This window comes from Lathamus discolor, chromosome 3 (genome assembly GCF_037157495.1).
Source record: "Lathamus discolor isolate bLatDis1 chromosome 3, bLatDis1.hap1, whole genome shotgun sequence".
NCBI classification, from domain to species: Eukaryota; Metazoa; Chordata; class Aves; order Psittaciformes; family Psittacidae; genus Lathamus; species Lathamus discolor.
Genome location: NC_088886.1, coordinates 49469830 through 49489050, shown reverse-complemented (window position 1 = coordinate 49489050; position 19221 = coordinate 49469830). Strand labels below are relative to the sequence as shown.

The following is a 19221-nucleotide window of genomic DNA, read 5'->3' as shown; positions in this document are numbered from 1 at the left end:
GAACTTCAGAACAGCATTCAAATTGCAATAGGTTGATGAGGCACTTAAATACAGAAGTCTTGTGTATAGTTTGTTTTATTTTTTTTATTTGAAAATTGATTTAAGTGTCTCAATATTTATGCTGTGTGTACAGGCAAAAATAGTGATGATAAAATCATAAAATTAAATGGATGCAGCTCTAATTCTCATATACATAGTTCATCCTTCTGGGTCAGATCTACTTGAGACAAGCAGCGCAAAGGTGAGAACATGTGGAATGTACGGTCCTTTTAAAAAGTGCATTAATTTAAATAGTCTGTTTTCTACAGCTAAATAATTTATTCAGTGTTTCCAAACATGAAAAAAAATCCACTTCAGCATTTGTCATATACATCAAGATTTTTTGGTACTGTCTTCATAGACATGTCTTGAAATGAGATGTTCTCCTATTTGGCAGAATGAAGAACTGCAGTTAGTATTTATAATTTTTCTTAATAAGCACAGCAGGAGTGCTTTTCACTGCCGTGGGAGTTTGGCAGTACTTTCTGAGAGTGAATTCGGCCACCTGAAATCTAACTCTGTACCCCAAAGAGTTAGGAGAACGGAAAACTTCAGATCTTGGATGAACAGAGTTGCTTATACCAGAACTATTATATTGACTGAATGACCTCATACTGGTTTTGACTGATATTTTTCTTTTATACTGTCCTTTTTGTCCCAAGCTAGTTAGTTATGGTTTTGGTGAGGTTTAGGAGTTTTGAAGTTCTCTCCTTTCAGGGTCAGTGCGGCTTTAATCATAGTCTAGTGAATTCAGCAGGTAGTTCTTGTAGTTTCCAACAATTAGTACTGTGATTCTTGTACCCGACTTTGTTCTAGGTGGTTAATCCAGCCTCTTCTCAGCTTACATGGTCACATTGGTTCTTTTTACTTTGCATTTCATGTTGTAATCAAAAGGATGTGAGTAAAAAGAGAAAGATCACTAGAAGATGGCAGGGTAGGCAAGGAAGGAAGGCTGTGAATGGAACCTGAAATTTTAATGTAATAATTAAAAAAGCATTAAGTTCACAGTCTGCTCTCTCTATTCTGTGAGGCCAGCCTCAGAGAGCTGGAAGCTGTCAATGTGCTGTCCATTGATGCGGATCTCCTTGTCAGTCCTTCTTGGACAATTTGAGTCAGCTGCAGCTGGAAGCTCAGGAATAGTCTTGTCAAAATTTTCCATCTTGATCTGATACTCGCCTTTGGCATTGCGGGCTAGCACGGAGGCAAAGCGATGGTACAGCATGATCTCTGAGGGGAGGTAGGATGTTCTCCTTTGACACATTTCCCCGGTGCCCTCCTGTACAGCTGACAGAAAGATGACCAGCTCAAAGTGGTGAGGAGCTTCTCTTTGGAGGAGGGCAGCCAGGGGGCTGGAGGGAGTGACTGAATGGTAGTAGGTCAGTGGGAAGATGAAAAAAGGACACTCATCTGAAGTAATGCTGTCTAGGTGGAAGTCAATACTAGTTTGGTGCAGCTGCCCATTCTCTTGTTCTTGGTAAAGTATAGCAGAAATCTGGACACTAGTTAGTGGGCTGGAGCGTGTGTTGGCCACCTGGAACATAAGGTATGGCTTCCCCTCGGTGTGTGTCACTACAGCAGAGCGGGTGAAGCGGATGGAGAATGCCCGGTTCTTTGGTCGGGCAATCTTGGCCACGAAAGCACCTGCATCATGGAAGAGAGCAAACTGAATACAAGCGCAGTGCCTGCAGCTTCCAAGCTCTGTGAAACAGAAGCAGGCTTGGGTGCACATAGTCTTTCTCACCTCAGCCTGCATCTTTGAAAACTGCTAGGCTGGCATCAGAGTAACCCATTTTTGCTTTAAAAAGCACAGCTTTCCTAAAATGCTTCTTGTTCTAAACTTGTCCCTGCCCATGGTAGGGGTTTGGAACTAGGTGAACTTTAAGGCCCTTTCCAACCCAAACCAGTCTGATTCTATGATGATTCTGTGATTAATGTTTGGAGAGTAAACTTTAGCTGTTGGAAGGGAGACATTTCAGCTTGCCCCGATTTACTGTAATTGGTAATAAATAGTACTTGATCTTGGTGTGCTGCGACTGGGGAAGCTCTTTCTTAATACACAGTCAACTAACCTATGTATTTTTAGTCTTCTGAAATAATTTAAACCTGCAAATTACATAACTTGAAATGTCTCAGAATAGCTGTGACATCGTAAAAGTTTTCATTACATTGAGTACTGAGGAATACTTAAACACGGAGTTAAAGCTCAACTGAAATACTTCAGCTAGACTAAAGAAAACCTTAAAGCAAATTCCATGAAAGAAATGTTGAGAGATAATGAGGTTGATAAGTAGGTATCTGCCACAAACACCATCCAATGAGTAGTGGAAGTCTCGAGTCCAGATCTTGATATTACCTAATTTATGTTGTTTTGTAACGAAGGGTGTTCAACTTGTAATACTACATAGTTGAAGTCTCATCATTCTTGTAGTGACTTAGTTTTTTTTTTTTAATCAATATGATCATTATTTATTATAGCTCTACTTCTTAAGTCTAATTATTACAGCTGTTTTATTTATACATTAAATATGAAGGATTACCTGTGATGAAGGCTTCCAGCATAAGCCCCAGGACCATCTGTATTGCAAGTAGTGCAATAGCACTGGGGCAGTCCCCGCTTGGGAACATAGTGCCGTAACCAATTGTGAGTTGCGTCTCCAGTGAGAAGGAGAAAGCAGCTGTAAAACTGGTGATGTACTTGACGCATATAGTGTGGTTGTCGGGTGGAGCATCGTGGTCCAGCTCCAGGTCCCCATTCATCTCAGCTAGTAAATACCAAAGCGCTCCAAAGACTAGCCAGTGAATGACAAAAGAAGCAGAAAAGACAAGCATCATCCATCTCCAGCGCATGTCCATTAATATTCCCCATGCATCTCGAAGGTATGCTAGACCTTTCCCTTGGGCACCATCCATCTGGAATGTGCTGTGTCCATCCTTGGTCACCATCCTCAGGTATCTTTGCGTTAGGAGGGGAACGCTGGATTTGGTATTATTGCTCTCTATCATATCTGTTGTCATTTTCTAAAAAAAGAGGAAAAAAGGGAAAAAGTGTGATACAATGCAGCATGCTTGTATTTTGCCTAATGGTCACAGTTTTTGACACATCAGCAGGGGTTGAAATACTGCAGCCAACAAAGGAGGGCTTATACATAGCAATCCAGAGAAGATTAAGTCAGTAGCCTGGAGAGGAATTTACCACTGTTGTGGTAATACTTTGCTAAAAAAGATTAAGTATAAAAATCTGACTACTTCTCAAATTTTTCCCTGCTTAGTTGTTTAAATTGAACTTTCATACTTTAACTTCCTAAATTTACATTTGTGTTGCATGTTCAGTTCTTTGGGGCTGATGAGTGGGTTGGGATTGGGCATAATGTATCTGAAAAGAAACTGTATTTTGTTGGATTATACCAGGTTTTGTAACTTTTTTTTTTAGCAGAGTTTAAGTTTACTGATGCTATTATGAATACTATTAATAATACTATAGAAATTATGTTTACTATATTATTTCTCTAACATGTTTATGCACTTTGGTGGAATGATGTAGTTTACCTAGTAACCCTAGTAGCCCTTTCAGATTTTCCTAGCTCAGGAAATGAGAGCTGGTCTGCACCCATCATGTCTAGTTCAGCAGAATTACAGTGTTCAGGGCAGAGCTGCTTCTGGGAGTCTGAGGCTGTTTATGTAAGGATCAGGTAAAAAGAGGGCATAAGACCAATACTGAAAATATACTGTGGTGAAATTTAAAGTCTAGTCTGCCTAAGCAGTTATTTTGTGTTAGTGACGAAACAAGAAAATAAGACAGCAAGTGTATGGGGATTAGGGGGTGAAGGTGGAATTGCAGGCGTGGGAAGCAAAATAGATACATTTAGGTGTTTCATGTTAGGCTCCTTGGTTTACTTCTAAACCTCAAAACTTGCTAAACTTTTCAGAGGTGGAAAAGACACTGGCCACTCTAAATCAATATTATAAATACTGCATGTTTAAAGATTACCTTGAATAGATTAAAACTAAGTATGGGCTCAAGTAAAATTGAGACTTTATCATAGAGTGAGCAGCCTACAAGAAGAAGGTTGTGGTGAAGCTTGTTTGTAGAACAAAAGAGATTTAAAAATACTTATGTAAATTCTGCAAATCATAATTATACATGTCAATTTTGCTGGTTTCTTATTAGTTTTGACCTTTTCTCTGAATTATGACCTTTTTGGTGTATAACACAAGCATGCAAACAGTCTATTTGCAGGGGCAAAATCCAATGCACCGAGAGCTGGCTTAGTTTTATCTTGAAATGTATTAGATCTAAGGATCATGAACTTCAGAATGAACTGATGAAAGGTAAAAATCTTTCTTGAAATCTTTGATCCTGTAAACCAGCAGTTTTCATGATTGTTTACTTGATCTTGATACCAAGTTCTAGTACTAACAGCTCTCTAGCTCTTCTTGTGCTTAATGGATTCTGACACTTGACATCACAGTGAACATTTAGCTCCATTTTATTTTTCCTTTCCTTCTGTAGGTTCTCAGAACCATCCAGCTTTTCCCTCTGTCTGTGCTGTAGTCAAAGGATGTAGAGTAGATGGTGGCCTGAGTAGGATTTGGTGGGTTTTCCTCTCATTTTTATTTTCCAGTTCTCATCTCCTAGAAGGAGTATTCTAAAACTGCTCTCTGTGCCAAAGAATACAATGGGCTTACTGAGAGCCTCCTGATTAGCAGTACCAGGCTACTGGTACTCTTCTTACCATAGGCCATTTAGCTTATAACCTGACCCCTAGCCTTCACCTGAGTTTGGTCTTTGGTCTGCTGTGTTGCTCTGTAAATGACAGTTTTCAGTCTTACTGCAGTGTTACAGAATTCATGGTAACTTGAATACAACTATAAATGCTTCAGGAATGAGATGGTTTGTCAGTTGTCTGTAGAGCAGAGTCCTTGTGCCAAGATTTAGAAAAGCCCTTCTGGATTCCTTGAGGGAACTGGAAAATGGGCATCTCTGGGAAAGATGACAGTGATGCTCAAAATGAGCTATGGACTGTGCCTTGATTTTTATCATCTTAGAAGTATCCACAAGAACTCCTCACTTTGCTTGAATAGAGGAAAATACTTAGAACAAACTGCTTCTGGGTGTAAACATGCATTCCTGGAAAAAAAAACCCCACCACGAAAACCAACTGACAACAGTAAAACACAACCAAAAACCAAAATTGGTGTGTTACTGTAAATTCTTATGGTATTTTGAGGGTAGCGTCTGCTTCATTGCTTCCAAGTAATTTGGGTTAGCAAAACAACCATCCGCTGTTAGGAATGAATCTGATGCTGGCTTATTTGTGACAGAAGCCTTTTCTGCAGTGTTACGTTTAGAGTAAAAGGGAAAACATACTTAATATGGTATGTTCTTTTTGGCTACACTTCGGATCTTCCACACATCAGTGCTGAGGTAGCATGCTTGAGTGCTGCAGCCTTTACTCAGAGCAAAATGCTATTAGCATTGGAGAGTCTCAGTTTTGTTAAGGAGCTTTTGGGGGTGGTCAGTAATCCCTTAATGTTGATGTAAAGCTCTGAAGAAATTTAGTCGGTGTTCACAGTCGGGTTATTTGGGATCTTTCTATGGGGGAGGATCAATTACTGGCAGATTTTAAAGGTACTTCAGAAAGAGAACCTCCATCAACCTCAGCAGCACACTTCCCAGGAGTCCTGTGTCTCTCTTCCTTGAGACTTCCAGCAGGGGATTTTGCCTGCTGAGGTTAACCAGGTTGCTGTGCTGGTCTCATTTGAGGTATTTGATAATTCTTTTTTTGCTTGTCTAGGACTGTTAAAAATATTAAGTACCTAAATTGATGGCAGTTATGGTATTGGAAATGCGTAAGCTTGAGTTCCAAAGCTGCTTTTCTTTCAAAAGCTCTTCATGGTTTTAAGAGCCACAAATCTTAACTTATTGGGCTTGGAAAAAATGGGTAGGAAACTGTGAACAGAACAACGCAGTTGGCTTAAAATAAGAGGCGAAAGAACAACTGCCCTGTGAGAAAGAGTTTACTTGGGCTGGATGATTAGTCCTCTGTGTTCTCAAAGCAGATTCAATTTAAGAGTAGATGTGACTTTGGGTTTATAAGGAGTTATCTTCTGTCTACTCCTTTGCTTGTATGCTGTAGTTGAAAAATACCAATCTCTTTTTTTCCTTGCTGGTGATAAACTATTAAAGTTTGGACCATCTAATTTTGTGCCATGGCCTGCCTGGTCCTTGATGTCCTTGCATTAATCCCAGTTTCAAACTGTATGTTTTAGGAAAGACATTCAGCTTCACAGAATTCTTACTTTCAAGGCATTGTTTGTTGGAGAATACCCATCTCCACTGCTAAATACATACTGTGCTTCTAATCCAGATTTCTCTAATGTAAGCTCTTAACCCTCATGTTATGCTGCTTGTCTGGTTTTGCTTTTCATGGTTCTTGACTTGTGAAATTCCTTGTAGCTTTGGGGTGTCCTTCTCCCTCTATCTCCCAGCTGATAGCCCTTCTCTGGAAAGACAGGAACTGTCAGAAATGAGTTCTCAAAACCTCCTTTGGTATGTTGACCTGTCTTTTATCATGCATTCAGTGTGTCTAATCCTTCCTGTTTCCAGTCTACTGAAAACTAAATTGCTATTACCAGCTCCAGTGTGTATGTCAGTTCTCAGCTCTTATTAAATCTCTCTGCCATCATTGTCCCTCATTCTGTCTTCTCTCTTCTGTGTGATCTTGTAAGATAAGTCAAGGTAGGATGAGTACTACCTTATTAACTCAAAAGCATGGTTTCCCTTTTCCTAGCAGTCAGACAGCTTCTAAACTGACATGGCTTGCTAATGATTTGTGGGGAAAAAAAACCAACAAAAAAACCCTCTTTGCCTTAAAAGCTCTAAGATACTGCTTACATATCTGCAATTCATGGATCTAGCACACTGATATCCCACGCTTTGCCTTTTTTACTGAGATCTTCCTTGTATTGTAACACCTCTTTCTTAGCTTGCTGCTTCATGCTACTATGTTGCTTACCTCTTTTCTTTTGCTTAGCCTTTCTGTTGACAGCAAAAGCTCAGCTACTAAGATCTGGTAGGGTTGCAGGGGAGCTCATTTACAGCAGCCTATTTTCTTTTTGTTTGCCTTCTCAGTTGAAGGCATTTTGACACCTCCATCCTGTTTACAGCTCAGTACAATGCACCTGCCTTCTTAGCAGCCTGAATGTTCAAGGGAAACATTTGCAGTGCTGCCCTACCTGCCCAACTTCTATTCTTTAATGGAATCTGTTCTAACTGGCCTTGGAAGGGATTTGAGGCAGTTTGTAGTGCATGGCATCATCATGAGAGCAGTGTAGTCAAGAGGACCTGCTGTTTGCTGGGAGTAACTGCAAAACCTGCTTACAACTGTGTAGCAGAATTCAAAGATTTATTAGAACCCAGGTGGTGCTCTGGGAATGTGTACAATCCCTCTTTACTTGACCTGGGTCTGCATAACTTTGCACTAGTTTCAGATTCCAACATGAGGTCTGTACTCAAAGCTGGGATCATTCAGATGTTGCAAATGAAAAGGCATTAACAAACTAAGTTTATCACTTTTTAAAGGGTACTTTCATTCTGTTAAAATCTGTGTTGTTTTTAGATTGAATGGCAATCCTTGAGATGCTCTGACATTAACATTAGGAAATGAAGGGTTGTTTTCAGTATACATGACTGTATCATGTAATTTACATTAGGGGATAAGGGGGCAATCTTAGAAATGTGGAAAGCAGTTCAGTTAGAATAACTGCTTTTGTTGAAAGCTTATGCTGCAGTTGTTAGTAGGATAGTTAAAATTTCGAACATGTTTGTCCTTCAGGTTTTGTAGCTAATGCCTCGTTGAGATGAATGGCAGTAGTTTGACTAAACTGTTTTTTCCAAGCAGTCTGCAGAATTAAGATAACAGTTTTCAGGACTTGTTACACATATAAATCTTGTGAAAGTGGGAACTTGAGTTTGTTGAGCCCAAGTCCATACTTCTCAGAGGAAGTGCTTTTAAGTTCAGCATGTGAGAGCTCATGCTTTTGACCTTCTCTGACAGTTTACTACAGAATGCACTTAAAACCCAACCCCCCCCATGCTCCATTTTTTTATCATAATACAGAAAGCAATGCTGCTTATGTACTTGATTATTGGGGACATCGTAATGCTTTGTGTACAGTGTATTTTAACATAGTACAGCGTGATGGAAATGCTGTGAGAATCCATATGAACCCTAACAGACCAACTAGTCTGGCTGCCTTTAGAGAAGCAGAAAAACTTCACTGAGACTTTGCTTAAATGTTGTTTAAGGCTTTAAAATATACTAGTGTATATTAAATCCTTATAGAGAAGCCTAAAATGCAAAATTAAGTATTGCTAATGGAGGAATAAATTTACAGTTGGGGGAGGATTTTATTTGATGTAAATCTGTAGTGATAGAAGTCTGCTGCCATCCATTTCTTGTGAACTTGCTGTTTTTGAAGAGCTGTTCTGCCCTGTGTGATGCAAAATTCCTAATGGCTTGTCTGGAATGATGGAGTATTCTATATTCTAGGACATTGGAGTTCATACTTGGTGCCCATGAACAGAGAATGCATTGATTGAAAATAGTTAAGGGTATGAGATGTAATTATAGGTGGTAAAAGCAGACCTGAAGAGGTGAAGGTCAGTTCTTTAATTTGTGATGGTACTGAAGTTAAATGCTGAGTTGTAATGAATGTAGCAAGAAGGTGAGGATGACTTTTTCATAACACATGGCCAGGTAACACCCAGCTGCAGTGGTATTCCTGCTGTTTGTCTTAAAATCTTTCTGAAAAAATACTGCATAATGCCTTTGATTTTACTCTGTATGCTTTTAGAAAATGCTTTTTCAGATGAGTACAGCCTTGTTTTTCAGGTGGGGGGAATCAGAAACCATTTTGTTAAAGATGATACTTAATTTAGCAAACTTTAGAAGGAAAGCCGTGTGCCCTGAGAACAGCTTTGATTTCTTTGATTAAAGAATGGCAGAACAATTTCTAATTGTACAATAAGGGGGGAAAAAAGGAAGAAAAATGATTGCTTTGTGTACTTACCGGTTTTTGAAGGATTTCTGTGCCGAGGAAGGGGAAGAACCTGGGCTTCAGGAGAGGGACTAGGCTGGTCTTGTGTATTGGTCCCAGTACTGGCAAGAACTTCCCACAAGTGGCTGGTAGAGATTTTTTTTTTCAAACCACCACTGAAAATCACTTTTAAAATGGGTTTGTATGTCTCATTCCTGTGTTTATAGTGCTTGGGGGGGGGGGGTTGGTTTTCATGTGAAGCTGATTTGATTGGTCATTTTGCCTGCAGGGGGGCCGGTTAGCTCTGATCATGTGGAAAAGAATGCTGGTTTGTTAGGAGCGTTTCTTTACCCAACACAAATCCGTAGCAGCCAAGGAGAAATCCTCAAACACTTGCTTGGGGAAGGGGTGCATTTCCCCTTGCCACCTTCATCAAGAAAATTTTTTGGGTTTGAATAAGCTTAAAAGTTCCATGTGAAAAGCTGAAAGGGTTGTTGCTGAACTGTAGCTTAATGCTGGCCAGAAGGTGTTGATCTGGCCACTTCCCTTCCATCTCCACATTGCTCCTTTTTGAAACATGGAATTAATCACAGGGTTTTGCTAATGCCCAAGGATGCAGCAATGCGGAATAGGTGGGCTGCTGTTTCCGTGCAGTCAGTGAAACCACTTTCACTTCAGCTATTTTCTCTCTTGTCAGATGAGAACAGTTTAGGGAAGATGTTTTAGCTGAATGGCTGTGCTGAGTACTCGGAGTGCTACTAAACCAAACGCTGAGGACAGCTTTGTAATGCAATAGTATTTCACACTTTTTCTTTTTTCCTTTGGTGAGCTGCTAATGTGAAGGCTTTAATTGAACATCAGATGTAAGAGGATCTGAGAAACAAAGCCTGTGGTTGTTTGCAGTAAAACTACTGAAAGCCTGCTGGGAAAATTTATTAATGTAGACTTTCTTGCTTAGGAAACAAAATCCTCCCTGTTGTTTTTTTCTTCTTTCTCTCTTTAACCTTCCCCCAGCCCTAAATTGCAAAACATTAATTCTTTGCTTTGTTAGTATGGAACATTTTAATACATGTTCAGGCACAGCACTCAAAATAGTGGTAGGTATGGTGTGACCTTCAGAGACAGGGCAAATAATATAGTGCAAGGGGACTGCCAGCTCTGTGATAAGCCTGTAGGACAATGGGGCTTGCCCTTCGCCTTTCATTCTGTGCTTGAGCAAAGTTGAACTTCCACTACAGGCAGAGCTTTTTAGCTTATTTTAAGAAGCCTGTTTTCTTACAAACTATATTTTGTACTGTAGAACACACATGGTGTCTGGTCACAGGTTTTCTAATCTGATTCAACTGGATGGATTGAAAATCTAATGTGTCTGTACAGCAGATGGAGTAGGTACAGCATGTGATTTCCAGGTGTGTGTTATGGAACTGAACTCTTGTTAATTCCTTTGAATTTACTATTTCATCTATACTCATGACAGTGGATGATGGTCAATTGAGCAAAAAAAGTACGGTGTGGTGTTTGATCTGTATGTCATTGAGACCAACTGTTGAGGCTGAGATTTGATGGAGAGAGGCAGGCAGCATGAATGGGGAAATGGTCATTGGAGCTTCTGATCTCTCTCACTGACTTTGGTTACAAGTGAGTCACTTCACAATGCATGTGTTCCTGTGGAGTCCCTAGCATGTCAAATACTGTCCTAATGAGAAAGTAGTCCTTCTACAGAAACATCATCATAAGGCCATTTGTTTTATTCTTTTGTAAAATGAGCTGCACACCTAGGCAAAGTTATTTGAATTCCTTAAAAACACTAGCTGCAGTGCTTTTAGTTTTTATCCTCTTCTTGAGGAATTAATTGTGCAGCAGAAAGAGGGCAAAAGTGAAAGCACTTAATAGACTCTTCTAGTTTTCTGTAGAGGAAAACAGTATTATTGTCAGTCATCACTTTCCTGTTTATTCTTTACAAACAGTGAGCATGTCATAGGAAGCATGGCCTGACAGCATGGAGAACAGAAGTTATTTGCCATTCTGTTAGTAAGTCCTCTTCCTACATGTGTTGCCACAGGCTACACCCCAGAATTGCAGTCTTGTTCTTCTCAGTCTCCCTTCAGCTCAGTGTTGCACAGCTGTAGGCTTTTTTGGCTGGATACCACTAGGCTGTATCTGAAGTTTTCAGTAAACACCATTGCTGGCTTTGTGACAGACTTGAACAGAGGTGCCCTTTTACTGCTCCTTCTCTTCAGGAAGTCCAGTCAATTAGTCCAAGGCAAAAACCATAGACTGCATTTTAGGGTTTTTTTTTTTTTTCATCCTTAAAACATTGCCAAATCCTGATTCTCTGACCTAAGTCATTTCAGCTGAAATGAGGGTTCTCAAGTCTAGGAATAGCTTGCAAAGACAGTATACTGGGACGTTGCAAGTTCTGAATTTAGATGCAAGCTGTAGGAGTAGTCCCGTATACAGCTTTGTCATAGTCTTTTTGTCACTTGGTTAGCTTGATTTTATTTTTTGTTTTTTCTCATCTTTAACCTGTGACCAGTTAATATTTGTAAAGAACCATTTTTTTGGCTGGTATGTTTAATGTTCAATGTCAGATATGTTTTGACACATACTTTGCAGTCTTTTGAATACTGCTTGTGATGGTGGCTTAGTACCAGAAAACTTCAGTATGTCATGATATACTGCATTTTTTCTCTTAATTCCACTGAAGTGTGGCATCAGAACAGTCACCTGATGTGACGCACTGGGGTGCTGCTGTGTTCAGAAAGATTGCAGAATCAAAGCTGATAACATCCTCAGAAGAATAATAATATCCCTTATAACTGATTCTTTTGTTTCTTATTTTTCTAATGCTGTAGAATTTAAAATCAGAGGGGGGCAATAGCTCATCTGAGTCTGGTCTTGGCAAACGGCATTTGACATTTTGTCACCTCTGTAGAGATATGTTTCAAACTCCACAGCAGCAAATGGGGATGCCGTTTGCTGCAAGTTCAAAATACAAACCCAGACTTTGATAGTTCAGTTCTTGGGAGCAAACCTAGCTGTCTCAAGGTCTATGAAAACTTGAGTTGCCTTGGCTATGCCTGTAATGTGTATAACTGCAGAGATGCACAGCTATTCAGTGGGCAAGTAGACTTCACAGTACTTCTTGGGAAGAGTAGAACAGAGCCTGTGAGCTGATGGCTTGCTGTTGTTGAAGTGCAGTCTCAAGAATCTTAACTGAACTTAATAACAATGGAAAGAAATAACTTCTTTTCCTTAACTGGTAGAGTCTAAAATCTCTAGAATTACTGTGTGAGTGTCAGGTAATAGCTGTGAATTTTGGTGAAAAGAATAGCTACATCTCTAAAAGTAATACTGTTTCTGGTCTCAAAATAGCAAATTAACATTTTTCTGTTGTTGACTGATTTAATGAGGAAACTTGAGTGTCTTGTGCTGCTGAGTAAAAAAAAAAAAATAAAAAATCACATTTTTATTTCTTGTAGCACTTTAAAAATAAGTTCAGAAAGAATGAGGCACATTCCTTTCGTCTGGGTCTTAGACTGATCCTGTCTGTTGCATTGCAGCTCTCTTCTGGGTTACTATCTCTGTATTATTTTACTTTCCGCTGACTTGGCTCCGTAGCTCTGTCTCCTAGTTTTCTGTGATGCAAAGCCTATCAAAGGAGCAATAATGAGAGTCTTCCCTGCACCTCCTATTATATTTTCCTGTGTGACATTTTTCAGAGATCTAAGATGACAAAACCCCCACCCAAATCCAGTGTTTGCCATTATTTCAGTAGTAGTGTATCCATGTCAGGATGAGTCAACAGTGAAAGCCCTGTGTCTGTTTAACCTGACTTGTGGATTCTTTTTATTATTCACACCATCCTTTTGTAGCAGTGTTGCTCTTCATTAAGTACTCGAGAATTTTGGTTTATTTTAAATGTAATGTAAATTCGGAACTAAAAGACTGTACTAAACTCGTGGTAGACTCATCCTTGAAGCTGCATAGGTGCTTCTCATGCTTAATATGCTGACCTTGGCTCTCCAGAAGATGGATTCACAGGATAATGTGAACACTACATAATGGTTTTTTCCTTTAACTCTTAATACTACCTTAAATCTTCTGTTTTTCCTAAAACATTGAGCGAATGCTATACATCGTATTGGATTAAATATATAGATCTCATTCTTTTTATTACAGAAGTAGAAAATGTTTGGCTTGTGTGAAATGTGTGCAATGTTTAGTTTACTGCATTCCCATTTTCATTTAGCATTAGACTTTTCATGATACAGCAGTTTATCCTCTCTGCATACTTTGGCTTTCGTTTTATGCTTCTTTGTGTCTCTTAAACTCTTGTCTTTTCCTTCTCTTACCCATGTGATAATTTCTTGTATGCTTTGCTTTCTTTTTCCATGGTCTTTCCATCCCAATGTACGTAGGGATGTGGAGAGATTTCCAGAGTATGTCATGTGTTTCTTTCCATGAACTTCTGTTCCTCTCCTAGGTTCCTATCAATGCTTCCAGTGCATTTTTTGCCTCTAGGGGAGCACGATTTCAACCCTGTTGTTTCTAGGTTCCTAAAGACGGGACGGACGTTCACTGGGTATGTGTTTTCTTTGCAGTGAGACCAAACTTTGAGGAAGGTGGGACAGCAACAACAGGGAGAAAGCATGAGTTTATACGCTCTGAGAGCGAAAACTGGCGCATCTTCAGGGAGGAACAAAATGGGGAAGATGATGATGGAGGCTGGCGACTGGCTGGGTCACGGAGGGATGGTGAGAGGTGGCGCCCTCACAGTCCAGGTGAGAGGAGATCTGGAGAAAAATGTAGCCATGGCTGTAGGGAAAGGACGTGGGGAAGGCAGAGGAAAGGGAGGTGGCGCCTGCTTTCCAGCACTGCTTTGCTGGAGTTGCAGGAAAAATACAAAGTGGAGCTTGGTAGTTGAGTAGTATGGCTGAAACATATATAAAAATATATATGTGTGCACATATGTATTCTTTAATTTAAATTTTTTCTACTTGGAAAAGATCTGGCTAGCCAGTCATGTTTGTTGTGGGATCTTGGTTTTGGGCATCTTTTGGCTGCAGAAGGCTTCTGGGAGCTAAGGAAGTACTGTGGCTCTTCTACTGTTACATCTTCATGTGGGAAGCAAAGGAAGCACAGGACTTTTTTTGGGCTGAAGTGGACAACTTTTCCTCCTCAATTAAAGAAAGCCATGCTTGCTCTTACAATAGATCTATCACCATTTTCAATGCCACAAAGACTTTCATTACTGTGAGGACTGTGAGCAACTGTTATCTCTATTCCTAGCTGTCACCAGAACTATACATTATTCTATCCTCAAACAACTGCTTGCTTGTACTAAAATTCAGCAACGAGCCCAAGGCTAGATATATTTTCAGATGTTTTGGATTTAGAGCAGAGCTAAAGGGCAAATTTTGAGCAATGTTGTTTTCCCCAGTGCTTGATCATAATTGTTCATTAGACACTGCTGCTTTGTTACATAGTTCACATGTCATGAGGCCAGCTATGATTATATCTCATGGTTGATGTACCTCATGATGTGAACTTCATGAAGTTAAACATGGCCTAGTGCAAGGTCCTGGATGTGGGTAGAGCAATCCCAAGCACAAATACGTGCCACATAGAGAATGGATTGAGAGCAGGCCTGAGGCAAAGGAGAAGCAGGGGGATTGGAGCGAGTTGAACTTTATAGTTCCTTCCAATCTAAACCTTTCCTTGATACTCTGGAGTGGACTGTTCAGTCAGTACAAGTCTGTGTGCTTTATCTTAAAAGGAAGCATAGATGGTAAAGTTCAGAAGTTCATTCATGTCATCTTTTTTGAAAGATGTTCTGTGGAGGGTTTTGAAAACTCATTTTCCCTCACAGGAAATATTACTGCTTGTTAGAATTTTAGCTGCTATAAGCAATTAAGTTAACTTCACTTACAAATTAGTTTTAGTGGGTGTAATAAAAAGCTTGTTCTAAGAATTCTGTGAGTATGCAGAGAAGTTGCTAATTTTGAGGTAGAGGCTGAGCTGAGTGCTGTGTTGCTCTACTGTCTTAACTTCCGTCAGAGCTGTATTAGAAGTCTCCTGTTAGTAGTAGCCACAGGACTATCAAAATGGTTTTAATCATATTCTTGCTTTAAACAAAGAATTTAACTCAAATTGGCATGGCTTAAACAGTTTCTTTTTACTTACTCTAGTGTTAGATAATAGTACTAATCGTGTACTGCTAAAAATAGAGAAGTGTCTTCAGAGTACTGTTGTCATTTGTTTAGCTAGACATTCCTTTCACTTGGTTTTGCATACTCCCTACTAGATTGTATGCTGCTTGATTGTTTTTGGGGTTTTTTTTCTTTTTCCTTTTGGGTAAGAACAGTTTAGAAGAACATAGCAGTTGTCAGGCTTGAGTTTGTCTTCTGCTGTTAAGCGAATATCACTTTGATTCCCACAGACAACTGTTTTTCCAGCTTTTGAATTATTATTGTCCCTTCAGCTGTGTTTGCTGCAGAATGGCTGACCTAAATCTGCTCCTTTTGTGCTTTCTTACTGGGCACAAAGGATCAAGAGGGTGCAGTGTGGCTGCTGAAGCAGTCTTGTGCCCCTGAATAGTTACACGGATTCTGTGGTCTTTAGCCAAAGTTAACTCCCTTGACATGGTTAAAGGGGTCTGTCATGCATCCATGCTGTTCTTAAACTGTTCTCCTCTCACATGTAAAGTGAGGGATTATCTGAGTATTGGTAGTGTAGAAGCAAATCAGTGAGGCTTCTCCTGAGACAAGCTTAATGCTTCTGTACTTCTACTTAATTCATAAGGATGTAAACTTGTCTTGTTTTGCAGCACGAAAACTGGATTGTATCACCAGGCTTTTCGAGTCAAGGTTTATGGGGTTTTCTACTTTTTTGACTACTGTCTCTGCATTAGGACTGGAAATCTGGTGAAAAGACATCTTTACTTGGCCTGTACAATGGAAAAGTTGTTTCGCTAGTATTTCTGAGTAAATGTGGTATTGCTGCTATTGTGGATGTGAAATAGGATCTTTAGACAGGTTACCTATATGCTAAATAGCTTTAAATTCACTGGTTGCTTCAAAGTTCTCTCTAATTTTTTTTCTTTGTGGGGTGGTGGTGGTGGTGTTTTGGGGTTTTGTGTGGGTTTTTTTTCTTTCCAGCGATCTTTTATAGTCATTTAATGACTGGTTATCTAAAAAGCCTCTTGTTCCAGTTCTTGTATTCATACAGTGATTGCCCTTCAGATTTGCAGAGCCAAGTTCATTTTATCAGATACACATACAAACCCTTTTCTATATCAGAACTAGAGAATTATATATAGATGCTTTGGAGTTTTGGTTTGGGTTCTGGTTTTTAAGTCTGTAATCTCAAATATCTTTTGGTTGCTGCTTTTGTCAAATTCATCTTGGTTCATTCGCTTTTCAGGGAGTGAGTCAAGTAGACTTGTTTTTGGGGCATTGTGTTTTGTGCTTCTTGAATATCATAAAGCAGCTAAAATATCTTGAGCAAAATAAAAATTAGTTGCAAAATAAAAATAAAAGTTACATATACAATCTATGGCAAAAAAGTATGTGTACTGTTCGTTTGCCTTTTGCATAGTATTTAGTATTGTTTCAGTGTACATTGGAAATTTATGCTCTGAACTAGGGAATCTAACTTTTAAGAGATAAATAGCTATTAATTATTGAGACTGAAGTGTACTTGAATTTCCTGAAGCAGTCAATAGCCCTTTCTTGTAATTAACAATTACATTATAGGTGAAAGGGCTGAATTCAGCTTAGCATTATTTCTTTTACCTTGGGATCTTGATATATATATACATATAACTGGTGCCTAATGATAGTATAGGACTGAATTTAAAGCCATATTTTGTCTAAGTTTTGTTTAAAAAACCTTAGGTAAGAATTTAAGATTTGTCTTTACTTTTGTGTTACTTTAGAGATTGTCAGTGCTGTACTTAACACCTGAGTTGCTCACTGTACTCTAACTGGGCTTTTGTAAACGTTAGTTCTTACTAAGAAACAAGGGCATGTGTCTGTTCCACTTACCTCTTCTTTTTGATTGTGCACCTAGCTCTGAAAATATGTGAATTATGAAAGGTTTTGTGACTTAATCTTTGCAAGCAGACCATACGGTAAACAAAATCTCTTAATTTGAACTTTGAAGTTACCTGAAATTAACAAAATAAGTAGAATCACCTTCAAAACCCATGTTTCTGGGTCTCAATATGAAGAGCCTGTGCTCCTGGTGTCAGCGTGTGAACCATGTATAAATAATCAAGGCTTTTCTCAATGCATAGTCTCAAGATGGTCCGTTTACTGCTGTACGAAAGGTTCTTAATACTGCATTTTCCTCTTCTATGCAAAAGCCAGCTGAAGAATTGATGCTCGGCTATTGGTGAGTCCCAGGACAGCAAACAGGCAGAGATGTTAATTTGTTTGTACACTAATTGCCAGGTTCACGCCATAGCTTTTTTTTTTCTCCCATGTATTGGGAAACCTAACGCAGACATTGCTTACTGTACTGAGGAGATGCCTGCCTGTGGTTTTAATCAGAAATCCAGCCTAGTTGTCAGCAACCTCTCACACTTAAACCTTGGAAAAAGCCCTCCAATTCCAAAGGAAGTCCTGCTTTTGATGCATTTATTTTTCTTAGGAGAAGGGGGGAGGTTAACTTAACACTGCTTCTGATGCCGTATCAGTGGAGTTCCAGTGCCAGGCCTCCTCTTTTAGGTAGGTAGACTGTGTCCTGCTTAGTTGCAGGTTGCTCCCAGGGATGCTTTTGTTCTTTTAAAATTTAGCAGTATTTTAATGAGATGTTTGTATGTCTGACTTGCTTGAAAAGAAAGCCCTTAGAAATCTGCACCTCCTGCATTTGCACCAAGTTGGAGTCTAGAGTGCTGTGGGCAGGGATGTGTGGGGTGTGTTGCAGGCATCTTCTTATGAAGCAGATGTGGAAAATGACTATTACTTCATAGAATACCAGCTTGGAAGGGACCTTAAGGATCATCTGGTACAACCTTGTCAAAATCACAGCCTAGACAAGGTGGTCCAGCACCCTGTCCAGCAGTTCAGTGTCCAGAAGTGTTCTGGGAGGTCTCTGGAGTACTTACTCCATTGCTGCATCTTCAGTGAGCCTTTGCCTTTTCTTACGTACTTTTTGAGAAGTTACTGATGGACAAGAGGTTGACATAAGAGGCCTAAGATGTTAAGAACTACTTTAAAGCGGGCAGAAAAGATGGGATAAGTGCAGGCTTACTGTGCCTTATATCTTTCCTTAATGATGTTAAAAAGATTGCCTCAGAACATTGATTTGACTATTTTGCATACCAAAATTGTCAGTTACTAGTTTCCAAGGCGTAACTACAAGCCTGGTTTAAGTTATAGAGTGGAATTATTTGTAGGTAAGCACATATGGTATAGCGAAGGCCTGGTTAAAGTCTAACCTTCTGTGTTTCCTTGATGAAATGTAACCTTAAAGTTCACAGGGCTTCTAGAAGGGGTTTGTTTTACATTTCCTGCATTTGTGAGACAAAGGCAGATTTTTGCCTGGTTAATATTAAATACTTAGGGTTGATGTGAAAACATTCCTCATTCATATGAAGCATATGGAACAGAGGACACAGTTTCTTCTTCTGCTGTGATGAGGTTTTTTTGGTAGCCATCTGATGAACAGCGAGACTGCACTGATTGCACAAATTCTGAGACTAAAAAAAGAATTTTGTTTTAATTTTTGTTTTTTCTCCAGAAAAGATGCTTAAAAACTTAAGATGCTTTCATTTTTTCTTTGCACCTTTCTGGTAAAGATAGCTTCTATTGGATGGAAAGCTGTTTACAGTCCTTTCACTCCCAATTTGTTTTCCTTAGCAGCAAGTTTTTTACAGTTTAAATAGCATGATTGCAGTCAGAGGATTTTAAGGTTGGCTGAATGAAGATGTCTTCTGAATAGATTAGAAAGAAAAGTAAAATAAAACTTGAAGAAATTGGAAAGTTTTCCCTCTCATTTTTTTTCCCCTTATCATTCCAAGTTACGGTATTCCATGGCTAAAAAGTTACTATTCGAGAGTCTTAACAGTGTTTTCAAAGGTATTCAAACAGTTGGCAGTGCATTTTTCATGCGTATACACAAGTGTCTCTGGGTGGT

General features: G+C 39.3%; 2 protein-coding genes across 13 annotated transcripts in view; one reads left to right on the top strand and one right to left on the bottom strand.

The window, feature by feature from the left end:
* GIGYF2 (GRB10 interacting GYF protein 2) overlaps positions 1-19221 on the top strand; it is a 79526-nt gene that overhangs the window by 37579 nt on the left and 22726 nt on the right. For 10 of the 12 annotated variants that reach the window (XM_065675096.1, XM_065675095.1, XM_065675105.1 and 7 more), the window contains one exon: positions 13683-13862. The exons of the other annotated variants lie outside the window; for them this stretch is intronic. In XM_065675096.1, coding sequence (XP_065531168.1) covers positions 13683-13862 — 180 coding nt within the window. The remainder of the gene's footprint in view (positions 1-13682; positions 13863-19221) is intronic. 12 annotated transcript variants of the gene reach the window in all.
* Positions 70-9285, bottom strand: KCNJ13 (potassium inwardly rectifying channel subfamily J member 13). The gene is made up of 3 exons (XM_065675106.1): positions 9112-9285; positions 2577-3057; positions 70-1680 (listed from the first exon to the last, which is right to left on the bottom strand). The coding sequence occupies exons 2-3, from the start codon at positions 3052-3054 to the stop codon at positions 1058-1060; spliced, it is 1101 nt and encodes a 366-aa protein (XP_065531178.1). The 5' UTR covers positions 3055-3057; positions 9112-9285; the 3' UTR covers positions 70-1057.